Source organism: Trichosurus vulpecula, chromosome 4, assembly GCF_011100635.1.
Source record: "Trichosurus vulpecula isolate mTriVul1 chromosome 4, mTriVul1.pri, whole genome shotgun sequence".
In the NCBI taxonomy this organism is placed as follows: domain Eukaryota; kingdom Metazoa; phylum Chordata; class Mammalia; order Diprotodontia; family Phalangeridae; genus Trichosurus; species Trichosurus vulpecula.
In genome coordinates, this window is record NC_050576.1 from 427425371 (window position 1) to 427439108 (window position 13738).

Here is a 13738-nt window from a genome sequence, read left to right on the forward strand (position 1 = left end):
GATTTAAATATTCTCATTAGTCAGCCAATAAACATTTATTAAGCTCCTACTATGTGCCAGGCACTCTACCAAGTGCTGGGGGTACAAAAAGAGGCCAAAAAATAGTCACTGTTAGGGAGAAGCTCACCATCTAATGAGGAAGAAAACAAGTAAACAAACACATACAAACAAGCTATACACAGGGTAACTAGAAACTAATTCTGAGAGGGCAGGCACTAGGCTTAGGAGGGGCTGGCTAGGCTTCCTGTCAAAGGTAGGATTCAGGCTGGGATTTAAAGCCATCTAGGGAAGCCAGTGGGTAGAGACAAGGAAGGAGGGCATTCAAGCATGAAGGACGCACAGCCAGAGAACATGCCGGGAGCTGAGAGATGAAGGGTCTTGTTCATGGAATAGCCAGAAGGCCGGAGTCACTGGATCCAAGAGTACATGGAGGGGAGTAAGGTGTAAGAATACTGGAAAGGTAGAAGGGGGCAGGTTAAGAAAGGTTTTGAATGCCAAATAGAGGATTCTGTATTTGATCCTGGAGCTGACAGGGAGCCACAGGAGATTACTGAGTAGGTGAGGGTGGATCATGGCGGTGGTGCTGATATGGTCTTGACTCCCTTCCATGTACTCCATGATCCCCAGCACTGGCATTCTGGCTGCTCCTTGTCCATGGCATTCTCTCTCCACATTCCACACCCTTTCCTGTCTGTCCCTCATTCTGGAATGCTCTCCCCCCTCTCCTCTGCCTCCTGCATTTGAATGTAAGCTCCTTGAGGGGAAGGACCATGCCTTTGCCTCAGTTTCCCCAGCTTTCCAGTGCTTACTTAGCACGGTGCTTGCTAAGTGCTCAATAAATGTTTGTTGACCAACAGACAACATGTCCCTTTGCCATCATGGATGCTCCATCTATCAATGAAGGTCTCAACCTTTCTTGAAGTCAGTAAATGAATAAAGGATTTATTAAGTGCTTATGGCATACAAAGCACTGTGCTAACCACAGAGAGAAGAGTCTAGTTGAATAGAAAACTCGATGTAAATAGGAAAGTGAGACAGTTCCTGTTCTCAGGGAGCTCACATTCCAATCAGAGAGAGAACATATTCTAGCTGCAAGCCAGATGGAAAGGCCCCATGGCCATCAGGGCAGGAGGAAAGTAGATGGCAATCTCTCTTCATTGATGTTGTTTCTGAAAATAAAATCTCCTTCCTTTCTGATGGTGACCCATTGGACACAGGAGCTTCCTTTCCTGGGTCTTCCATAGATGTGGCTGTAGCCCCTGCAGGAACCAGCCCAGGGTGCATCTCTGTAGGAGCGCTAGGCTGGAAGCCTTGCTATTCCCACGGCTCTTGGGCTCAGGGTTCTGGTCTGTCTCCATCAGGGCCAGGCAGTATTTGCCAAGGTAACTTGGAAAACCTACTAGAACATGTTCTCCTTAGGTCCAGATTTAGAGAACTCTGCATTATCCCTGTACCGTAGGTAGGACACTGGTGGGAAAAAAAAGTAGTCCATACTAGTTGTTTAAAACCCTACATTTGTGCTATCTATGTAAGATTTTATCATTTTTTTTTTAGTTAGACTAAAACTAACCTTTTTAAGTTAAAACAGTATTTTTGAACTAACCTGGGAAGTTAGGTGGCTGGCTCAGTGGATAGAGTGTTGGCCTAGGATCAGGAGGACTCTTCTCCCTGAGTTCAAATCTGACCCCAGATAATGACTAGCTGTGTGACCTTGGACAATCACTTTAACATTGTTTGTCTCAGTTTCCTCATCTATAAAACAGGCTGGAGGAGGAAATGGCAAACCACTCCAGCCTCTCTGCCAAGAAGACCCCAAATGGGGCACGAAGAGTCGGACATGACTGAAATGACTGAAGAACAAAACGAACTTGCCCCTTTGGTACACAACCAACGTCTTAACAGTTTAACAGCTGGAACACATCAGGATGGTGGACTCTTGACTTTTGCCGAGACACATGTAATTACATCCCCACCCCCTGAATAAATCCCTCTCCACAGAGCCAGGGAATCACAATATCTCATAGGGAACCAACAAATAACTTGGAACCATAAAATGTATCATTCTTTTCTAATCTTTGTTTATAACTCTTACTTAGCTACTAAAGCTATTTAAAATCCCCTGATAAAAGAAATAATGTCTCCTTGGAGACAGTTTAGTTACATTTTCTTAAGTAAGAAAAACAATTTACCAGTGATTTCAATGTTTATCATTGTCACATTAGGGTATTTTGGAGCAGATCAAATTTAATTTAGCTTTTTTTTAAAATTCCAATGGGGCAGTCAACTACCTAAAATTAATTTCTATAATAACCACAAAAGAGAAGGCAAAAGAAAAATTTTAAATAATTTTTGTTCTTGTTTTCAATCTAGGAAGTCATGACAATGAAGATGCAAAATGCCATTTAAAGAGAAATTTAATGACAAGGTGATGTATTAAAAATACGTTTGAGTTAACATATACCATACTGGCCCATAAAGTCTGGGGCTGTGGAAAGAGAACTGAAGTTAGAGTTATGGGACCTGAGTTCAGATCTCTACTCCCCCGTATGACCACGGACAAATCACGAATCAACTGTCCAACCCATTTCCTCTTCTATAAAGCAAGGACATTGGACCAATTCTCTGAGGTGTCCTACATCTCTGCATCTATGATTCTATGATGCTCTGGGTCTCATTTGAGAAGAACGTTACATCATCACCCAGCAGGAGGGAGCGTGTAAGAAGTGATCTTCCTTTGGTCAAGCACTTTAGGACTTGGATTGAGCTATCTCAGCTCTACAGACCTGTTTCCTTGACTATTAAATTAGGCAGTTGGACTAGATAATCCCTAATGTTCCTTTCAAGATCTTAGATTCCAGGACTTCATCTTTGGTCAGCTCAGATGATCCCCCTTCTATGAAGCCTTCCCTGATAACTCCACATCCTGATGCAGTTGTTAATACCTCCCCCAGGCTACTTTGTATCTTCCTAGCAGAATGTGAACTCCTTGAGGGTAATTATCAAATTATCATTTTAACTTCTTTTCCCCAGCCCCTTAGCCCCCCCCCCCTTAAATTTGTTCACATGTAAATTAAAAAGACTGTACACATGTTGTATGATCCTTCTGTAATACCACATTTGAGGAATAAGTGATGGAAGAGCCAATATAATGATACCAATCCTCCCGCTTCCAGTACAAAAGAAAGCATGACGCGTCATTTCAACTGTGCCTTTCTTGGGGCAGCATCTTTTTCTAGGGTTTTCAAGGCAAGGTGATACACAAGGCATAGCTATCTCTCTACAGAGGTGTGCAATATTGTTTCTTAGACCCTGAAACAGGCCATACTGAACGGATACAGGAATTAGTGAGTGTGAAGCTCTTTATGGCAAGTGTGACATAGTCTTTCAGGGTAACAACCCTGCCCTTGGAACGCTGAATATTCACAGCACTCAAACAGGAAGCTAGAAATGTAACTACATGGTAAGCCTACTGGTTTCTCTTCTTTCCAACCACAAGAATTACTGATACTGGGTCCAAATTCAGAAGGAGAAAATTAGGCTCAAGTAATATCACCATTGGTTTGAATTGGTCTTCGATATAATTTGGTTTCAAATTTTAGGATGGCTTAAATTTGAAAAAGAAAAAAAGTTGAAGCTCAGGAGTTAGTATTAGAAGTTACGTTATTCCATGAATAAAAAAAAATAGAAAGAAAAGAAGAGAAAGAAAGAAGGAAAAAGAAAGGAAGAAAGAAAGGAAGAAAGAAAGAAAGAAAGAAAGGAAGAAAGAAAGAAAGAAAGATGCTTAGGATTGAGCCTATGGGTCACATATTCCAAGCAAAATTTTAAAACTTATTTTTCTTTCAAATTAATCTATAGAAAAACCACAAGGACAAAACTAGTGGCATGGCCACTAGCTACCTGAAGAGCAGCCAATCAATCAGTCCATGAGTGTCTAAGAATTGCCTGTTGGTAAAATGAATTTTCTGCCCAAAGAATCATCCCTTACCTCTTCTTCTTTGTGATGATGAGAACATCATTGAAGAGGAAGAAGTAGACTTGCTGTTTGGAAGTCCTTCTGGAGAACAGCACAGTGTCTTCTACGTAGGCAGTCAATTCTCCCCTTTTGACCAGCCAGCGAGAAGAGGATACTAAAGGGAATGGCTAGGACAAAAATGAACAAGAACATCGGTATGCGGGTCCCATCTTAGTGCTTTCTACAATACGAGAGCCAGAGATGCATATTAAGATTACAAGAAGAATGTTCTTGGTAAGTATCAGCTACACGAGTGTTTCAGGAAGGGGATTGTGATGATAACACTGTAATAAAATGTGGCCAGCACAGTCTGTCTTCTGAGAGGAGAAGGAGGAAAACAAGGCACAAGCTATGAAGCATTTTCTAGTACAACCAAGAGCCATTGAGGAAATGTCAGTCAAGTAAAATATGACCCAACTGTTAACCAATGATGGGAAAAAAAATAAAAAAAGATAAGCCACCTAACCTACCCTTGTTGTCACTGTAGCAATCAAATGCTAATAATTCTAATAATAAGCAAAATTCTAATAAAAATTTGAATATCTCAAATCAGGCACACTGGAGGAAAATGAAATAAATTAGTTAATAAAAGAATTGATACATAAAAAATTAGAACAGGGATTCTTGAGTTCCATAAACTTTTTTTTAAATGTTGTAACTCAATATTACTGAAAACATTTGTAATTTTATATATTCTGTCTTACGCATTTAAAAACATAACTCTGAGAAGGGTTTCATAGGCTCCACCAGATTGCCAAAGGTATTCATGGCACAAACCAGGGTAAGAACCACTGCACTATAACGACAGTATGCTGTTATTTTGTATGCTGGAAAGCCAGATGCAATTCTTTTTACTAATGAGCAATATAAAAGAATATATCCCTTTCTATTCTGCCTATGTCACATATCCATTTGGTTATGTTATTGGGAACTCTTGTTCTTAAAATTTAATTGTAGTTTTCCCCATGGGACCTCAATTCTTTAATGTAGCATGGCCTCTCCTGGCTTCAGAAGCCAAACTTTTTTTTTCTTCTAGAATAAACCACTCTATTCATATAAGATAGGCCAGAGCCAGGGAATTACATACTGATAATTCAAAAAATTGGAAAATTCAAACCACAGGAAAATTCCGACAACCAAGAGCTTATTTCTTAAAACATACAAAAGGTACACTGCCAAAAGAAACTGATGGGAAGGAATTGAGGAAAAAAAAATAACAATTTTCTTTAGAGAAGCAAGAACGTTTAGAGCCTAAGGCTTAGACCAACAAAATATGGATCATCTTAGAAGCAAACGTCACTCTGCAGAGCTGCTTGACAGACATGGTGGCCAAGGAGGGAAGCTTAGAAGAATTGTAACTGTTTAGCTTAGAAAAGAGAAGGCTAAGGGATGGTTCTATAGGACAGACAAAATACATGAAAAGTTTTGACCAGAGGGTAACGAGTCAGTTATATTCTATCACTCCTGAAGGACTGGATAAAAAGAGATGAATCAGATAATCTCAAGGTCTCCACTACCTCATGTACACCAAAGCCTAAGGCAGAACTCTTGGTGGAGTTTAGACCAGCTCAGAGCAGTAAGTTACTAGAAGGACTCCATGATAGCTGTCTTATCTATACGAGCATGCAACCCCAGTATGGTTTGGAGGACAGACAAAACCAAAACATCATTTAAAAAAAATTTGAAATGACTCTCTATTTACAAAAAAATGCATTTTAATGTACAAACTAAGGGGAAAATAAGCTTCATCATTTCTCTACTATTACTTGGGCAGGGGGAATCTCTACTTGATTATAAATAACTTCCCTTAAAGTTTGCTAATGTAGACATGAAATTTACGAACCCAGAAAATGAGAGGGTAACTTCAAAATGAAAAAGAAAAAGATTTTATTATCTAAAAGCCCAAATATAGCTTTTATGTATAAAAAGATGATGAATGAAAAGCATTCATCAAATACTTAGTATTTGCTAAGCAATAGACAGACAGACAGATAGATAGAGATAAAAAATTAGTACTAAAGCTGATCAACAGTGACCAGTTACAACTTAGGTAACAAACTACTATGAGAGAAAGAGGCAGAGACACAGAGGGAGAGTTTGGAATATCTTAATTTATGAGTGATTATCCAGTCCAGCCCACCAATTTGCAATTGAGACAGAGGCACTGGGAGATGATACGACTTACTCCAGGTCACTTAAGTAGTTTGTGGGAGAGTTATAACTGGACCCTAGAACTTTTGCTTCATTGAGTCTTTTCAAGTGTGACCAAAGAAATGTGTGAATTGAAATTAGACTAAATATGATTAAATAACTCCTTCTGGAATGAGGAAAGGGGTCTAGACATAACAATAGCTTTCTTCAAATGATTTTCTTTCCTGTTTGTTTCACACAGTAAAGAAGTAATTTAGGCAAGAAATAATGCATTTTGTGGGAGAGTGAAGCAACATGGGATACTCAACTGTAGCAAAGAAAGATCCAAAGTTTTCCCAAGCCTTAAAGTCTTCTACTGTTGCTATTTAAACAGAGCCCAAACAACTGCAACACCTCCACGGAGAACCTTATGCAAACGCCTGAAGAGACACTCCGACCCAAATGCGGTTCATTATGTAGAATTAAGGCAAAATAGTAGAGCCTTTCTGATCTGCCATTACCCCATGATCTAGCTCTGGGTCCTGTCAAAGAAGCTGGTGGTATCTGAAGGTGGATTTTGTTTTTAGGGAAGAAGAAGGAGGGGTGAAAGGATTGTAACTGACAGTTCTGAAAGGGAAAAGAGTGCAAAATGTTAGGTTTCAGAATCATTTCCTTTAAAAAAATCAATATACCTAATAGAAGATAAACAGTGTATAGGCACAAGTTAGGAAAGGTGGTTTGCTTGTTTTTGGTTTTTTATCTGAAGTAGACAAAAAGCTTTATTGGCAAATGTTTATTTAGAATTCTAAAAATCTTGTCATGACCCTGTTCCTATTTGTGGTAAAGAACAGTAAAAAAAAAAAAAAGGACAGTGGTGATTAATGTAAAGTTAAGTGGCAGGGGGGATCAGGTGGTTCCAGATTCTAGTCCCAGCACTGCCATTCATTAGCTGAGTTCTCTTGGACAAGTCACTTGATTTTTCTCAGCCTCTGTTTTCTCATCTATCCAATGAAGGGCTGAATTAGATGATCTCAAAGGTTACTTTCAGTTCTAAAATTCTATCATTCTCAATTTTTTGCCCCAAACTTGGCATCTTCTCTACAAAAAAACCTTTCTGGAAATACTCTTTTCTATCCATTTCCGGAGCAAGAATCCTGCCACTGAGTGTCACTAGTCAGATGTCATCGCATCTATTATGTTATGACTTTCCAGGTGATTTCTGGGTAATCATTTATAGCCCTTTCTCTGAAAAGTAAATTTTCCGTTCCTCAAATGCTATCAATATAAAAATCTCATTATTTCTGTTATTTTCAGGTAACCTCATACATTTCAACCAATTCTTAAGTATTGCCAGTACTGAGAAAAAGCGAAGCCCATTTTCCATCATTTACCATGGCAATATATTAAACTACAGATAGAAATCAGGGTACCTTTATTTTGAATTCCAGCTGGGAATTAATTGTGTACATCATTTCAGTCCGTTCCATTTTCCGTGCTCCTTCGTTACACAAACGAACCAACTAGAGGAAAGAGGAAACAATCAGTCATTAAGTATTAACTGTATTAAGCAAGAAGGCTCATTTTCTCTTTTATATACAAACTTCTTTTGGGAAGCTCTCTCTTTATGAAACTCTTTCTCACTACAGAAGAACACACGTGTTATCAGGGCTATCAGGGATGTTTCTGTTCATGAAACAAAAATGAGAGTTCCTAGATTAAAAAAATGGACTTATTCTGGACAACAGAACCATTCTTTTTCTCCTTAACTCTCACATCTACAAATTACTCAAACTGCTTATCTCTGCCATTTCTGCTGCTGCTGCTACTACTGCTGCTTCTGCTGCTGCTGTTCCTCCTGTTCCTCTTCCTCTCCCTCCTCCTCCTCCTCCTCCTCCTGCTGCTACTGCACATGGAGTTCTGGGATGATTTTGTCTTCCTTTGTATCCCCAAGGATGCTAGCCCATCTCTCATTATTCTTATTTTATAGAGGAGAAAACTGAGACAGACAGGTAGAAATGGACTGCCCAAGGTCACACAGTTTGAAGTAGCAGAACCAACGTTCAAAATTCAGATTGTCTGACTTCAAATCCAAAAGTATTATATTGCATCTTTTAGTAAGAAAGCTCCCTCCTCACATCTTAGATAACGAGGGCAATTGTGACCAGCTGCCTGATCATAATTAAAATGTGAAGGCCTGACTGATTGGCCAGGGGGTGGTATTCAGGGATAAAGCAGACTTTTAGTAATGTATACAGATGGCTAGGATCTCAGGAAGACTTTTGCTGATTAGAACCTGGCAATTTGATGCCATAGAACTGGGGGAGGGGAGGTTGGAAATCAAACATGATACTGGGATCTGTTTAAAAGGAACATGCAAGGGCCAGAAAGAAATCTGACCACTGCATACCAGAATTCATTTGCCTATGAGAGTGCTATATTTGGGAGTGCGGATGGGGCTTGGGCGGCATATGCTTGGCCCCATAATGGAGTGTTACACTAAGCATGTTTAGGATTTCCCTTTAGAATTGATTTCACAGCCATTCCAAACTCACAAACTAAGTCAGAAAGGAAAGCCTGTTCCCTTGCTTTAAAGTCTTACCAATTATCGATTCGAGATGATTCAGCAAAAGAGAACATTGTAATACTGCATCACCTAATGAGTCCATCAGACCTGACTCCAAATGAACTTTGCCTGTGTCCAAAGATCAAATGTGCTCTCATGATATATAGGGAGATAAGTCACCACGGAGGGTACTGGATCTTAACTTGGACTTTAAACAATCCCCATTACACCTCTCTTTTCCTTTTCCTTTTGTATCTTATCTTCTCTCACTAGAATGTATGCTCCTGGAGGGCAGGGATTGTCTTCCTGGTACTTAGCACAATGCCTGGCACATAGTAAGAGCCTAATAAGTGCTTATTTCCTTCCTTTGTTCCTATTAAAGTGTCATGCATCATACTTTACAAAAGGGGCATGTAGACATTAAAGAGATTCCAAGGAAGTATGATTCACACTCCAGTACTTGTTGTCTATCAAAGTGGAATGGAAGCTCCTTGAGGCCAAGGACTGTCTTTCTGTTTCTGTATCTCCCAGTGTATAGCACAGTGCCTAACAGTAGGTGCTTAATAAATGCTTGTTCATGATTAAAACATGTGGGCTCACAGCCTTTGAAGAACAATGATAGCAAGTGGAATTTTTTGGCCTCCAGAATAAAACTATATCACAATGACTTCTCTAAATCGGCCTATTAAAATTCAACAACCGGCATTCTTTTCTTCCATCATAATATGCTGCCTCTTCGCTGTAAAGAACAGAATTATGAGCACTGGATAGAAGTTTCAGAGAGGCAGATTTATATTTGATTTAAGAAAAGATGTCTCGATAATTATAGCTCTCCTAAAGAGAAAGGGGCTACTTGGAAGACAGCGGGTTTCTCCTTCCCAGAGGTGAGATGCCAATTTGGGGCGGAGGGATACTGAAGAGGGGGTCCTAAGGCAGCTACAGGCTGGTACTAATGTCCTCTGAGATTGCTTCCAAACCCATAAGCTGCTCTCAGGCAGACAAAACACTAGAATGTGGTGAATAGAGCAGCCAGAGGTCTCTGGAATTCCTCTAAAAGAACATGGACAGCAAATATCTGTCTTAACTGGTTTTGACATTCATCTGACAGAAGACAGTCAGCCAGATCAATTGATCTCTTCTGGTCCCTCCCAGCCTCACAAATCTGGAATCCTAATTTTCTGAGGGAATGCTAAGATTCCACAGAAGTTTCTCTTTTTCCCTCCCACTTCAAGTCATGGGTAAAAAAAAATCTACAGGATAAAACCTTTTAAAATTGATTTCTAATAGATACCAAAACAATCTTAATTTTTATTAAGCAGAGTTATTTTGAGATGTTTGGTAGGAAGAGAATCAATTCAAATGCTCAAGATTTTTTCAGGCTTTCTCTAATTTCTCCTGCAGCAAGTATGTCTTCTGGCTTAAATAAGTACCACATTATGGACTCAAGTCAAGACAACCGGCATTTGCCTGCTAGTACTTCCTTCTCTTCCCGAGAATTAACTTCTATTTAATGTGTATATATTTGTGTTTACTTATATGTGAACATGCTGTATCCCCCAACAGAATGTAAGTCCCTTGAGGGCGGGGGTAGCTTCATTTCTGTCTTTGTATCTGCTACTCTTAGTGTAGTGCTTAGTATACAGTAGGTGCTAATTAAATGTTTGTTGATCTGCCGATTGAAGGAATCGAGAGAAGGAAGGAGAAAAAAGGACATTTCCCAAGGACAAATAGCCAGGCTCCAATGAGCTCTCAGAAAGGGCTTAGGGCAGCATCTGGTTGTGTCAGCTAGCAATCCATCAAAGTTGGCTCCTGGGCACAGATCCTTGACTCATTGGATTTCAGTGACCTAGATGGGCTTTCTGGCAGCTGTCCCTGAAGTTCCATAGGAAAGCATACTTGGCAATATTAATGATGATTATAGTAATATTGAGAATAATTGACAATAAAGTAATAATACTGATAACACCAGTAGCTAATGTTTACAAACAGATTTTAGGTCTGCAGGGTAATTTACATGCATTATTTCATGGCTGTCGCCCATGCCTGGAATGCCCTCCTTCTTCTCCTCCACCTCCAGAATCCCTGGTTTTCTTCAAGACTGAGTTCAAATCCCACCTTCTGCATGAGGCCTTTCCTAATCCCGCAATCTACCAGTGCCCCCTCCTCACCACCTACTCCCACGGTAATCGATCTACTGTGCTTGTATCTCACACTGTTATAATCTATGCATGCCTATATTACACACACATCTTTATGTATCTACACTTGTCTCCCCAATGGGATGTGAGCTCCTTCAGAGCAAGGATTGCTTCATTTCAGTGAAATGATGCAATGTAAATGCTTACTAAATGCCTGTGTAGTGATGGTGCCTGATAGTAGCTCTGGGAGATTCCATTAAAAAAGAGAAAGTAGCAGGCCCTCAAAAAGCAGCAAGCTAACACAACAGCCACCAACAACTGCAAAAATGAGATCCTCTTTACAAAGCGCTGAGCACAGTGCCTGGCACCTCGTAGATGTTGAATAAATGTTTGTTCCCTTCCCTTCCCACTAAAGTACTTGAACCATGGACCGCTTTGTAAAGTTTTCGGTATCCCACCTTGCTGACTTCTTTCAAAGCCCGTTTGCAAACTTCATACTTTGGTGAATCTTTCGGTGTTTTCTGACAGATGGTCTGGAATGAATCATAAGTCAGTAATGTTAATTGGTTTTAATACATTAAACAGCAGCAATGCCAATCCAGAGGAAGCCCTGAATGCCAAATTTGAGCCTTCAAGGATCTCCCCTCTTCGCTTTGTGCTGCCCTTCTCTAGCAAAGTACCCTGTACCATGCTGCACTTTTCCCTTTCTGTAAATGTTGGATTGATATATATTTTTCTTTTTTTTCCAACATCACTATTAAAAAAAAGTTTCCTTTTTTAAAAATGAACAGAAACTGATTTTCTCTCTCTTCCCACCAACAGTAAAAATAAAAAAAAAAAAACTCTTTTTTAAGCAAATATATGTCATTAAGCAAGACAAATTTCTCTATTGGTCATAGCTGGAAAAATAGGTTCCGTTATGAATGGTGAATCCAACCCCTCTCTTTCAGCACAACATTCCCATTCTCATTTCTAGTGATTCTTTCTTATGATATTATGATAGAATATTGTAACAAATAAGGTCAGCCAAGAATGATGAATCAATATGGCGACCGTGCCCGTAAACCTATGCTTCACTCTACACTTAGAGAAAGAAGTGATGTGGTAACATTGGTCTTGGGTAGTCAAGACTAGGCCCTGACTAATGCACCTGTCATGTGGCTCACCATCCATTACAGTTATCACAGTGATCAGTATTTGGGTCTCATCACGAGGACTGTAGTTCATCTCACCTTTCTGATCTCCATCCCTCCCTTTGCCTCCTACCCCACCCCATTCTCTCAGCTCTGTATATGGGAGGGGCAGGGTAAATATCCATTGACTCAAGTGGTTTAAAAAGGGTTGTAGTAAATATGAAAATAACACTCAAACAAAATTCTATTTGGTATTTTGAATATCTTTAAGCACAGGATGGTGATAAAGGTAATAAAATATATGATGAGCAGGAAAATTTGAAAGAAAGCAGGTGAGATGGTTTTTGGCACATTTATGCTGCACCCCATGATTCGTGCTTGGGTTTCAAAGGGGGCTGGTTCAGGTCAAGGGGACTAGACCTCAATTATTTGTACATTCCCATCTTGTAAGGACAGCACCCCTTCCAAATCCAACTCAAACAAAAAACACTAAGGTTATTAAACTGTTACAATACATCCTTGTACTTTATTTGGCAATTTTAGCTAAATTCCTAAATTAAATAAAAGCAAAGTGAAAATATATGGGCAAATTGTGACTTTCCTAACATTTTATTTGTTTGTTCAGTTATTTAGTCACGTCCAACTGTTTTTGACTCCATGGACCATGCTGTCCATAGGGTTTTTCTTGGCAAAGATACTAGACGGTTTACTGTTTCCTTCTCCAGTGATTTAAAGCAAGACTTGCCTAGGGTTACACAGCTAGTGAGTGCCCAAGGCTAGATTTGAACTCAGGTCTTCCTGACTCCAGGCTCAGTACTCTGTCCATTGAGACATGTAGTTGCCTCCCTAGCATTGCCAGATTTCTAAGTGAGGTCTCAGAATTAGGTGGTGGGAGAGTAGGAATGAAATGAGCTGTTGAGTAAGAGAGGGAGCCAAGAGACAACTGACTAATGGAGTATGAACTGACATCAGACTCTCTTACCTGAGCTAAGGATTTGGATGGGAGGTTCCCAGATTGTATGAATTAGGGATATACATTAAGGATAAAAATCTATTTTCTAATTCTGTTCAAATATGGCACCTTTCCATGTAACAATAGCACTTTTTGAGCCAGAATGCCACATGTTCTCAAAAAAGGCATTCCTCAAGACTGAGGTTTGTTCCAATAATTCCTGGGTCAGTAATGAGGAGATAAGATAGGGGCTAGAGAAAGCACAGGCCAGCTGTGTGCCCACTATCCTAGGTACAAAGATGAAGATCCTGGAGGAAGAACACTTTCCAAAATATGCAGCCCTCTTTCCTTTACTGGCATAATCCTCGCTGAAGACTGCTTTGGCTTGTTCTGAGGCAAGGGGAGAAATGCAGACTAAATATCATATGTGCAGCAGTCTTTTAACTTTCAGATAACTGTATGTCAACATTTTCTTTGTAACACTACATATTTTATTTTATGAATTTAAAAAAATTATTCTAGATGAATTTGTCAGACTAACACCATTGGGGCCCATGAGACAAAAATAAAAGATCAAGAGCCCCTGGTTTAAAGAGTCAGAAGACCCTCCTTTTTCTTATCTGCCCTAGATGGATGGCCTCATGGTCCTCTCCAGTGTGCAAACTCCAGGAGACTACGATTCTAATGCTGGTTCAGTCACAGAATAGTTAAACTCCGAATAAACATGGGGTTAAAGAAGAAAAGTTGGGTTTTGTCTTGGGAAATACATTCAGTAAAAAGTATTGATGAACAAGAAAGATTTTTAAAAAA

General features: G+C 39.6%; 1 protein-coding gene across 1 annotated transcript in view; it reads right to left on the bottom strand.

The window, feature by feature from the left end:
* LOC118846254 (rho guanine nucleotide exchange factor 26-like) overlaps positions 1–13738 on the bottom strand; it is a 127169-nt gene that overhangs the window by 35371 nt on the left and 78060 nt on the right. Inside the window, exons 9-11 of the mRNA XM_036754580.1 lie at positions 11302–11376; positions 7573–7662; positions 3986–4140 (exon numbers count right to left, since the gene is read on the bottom strand). Coding sequence (XP_036610475.1) covers positions 3986–4140; positions 7573–7662; positions 11302–11376 — 320 coding nt within the window. The remainder of the gene's footprint in view (positions 1–3985; positions 4141–7572; positions 7663–11301; positions 11377–13738) is intronic.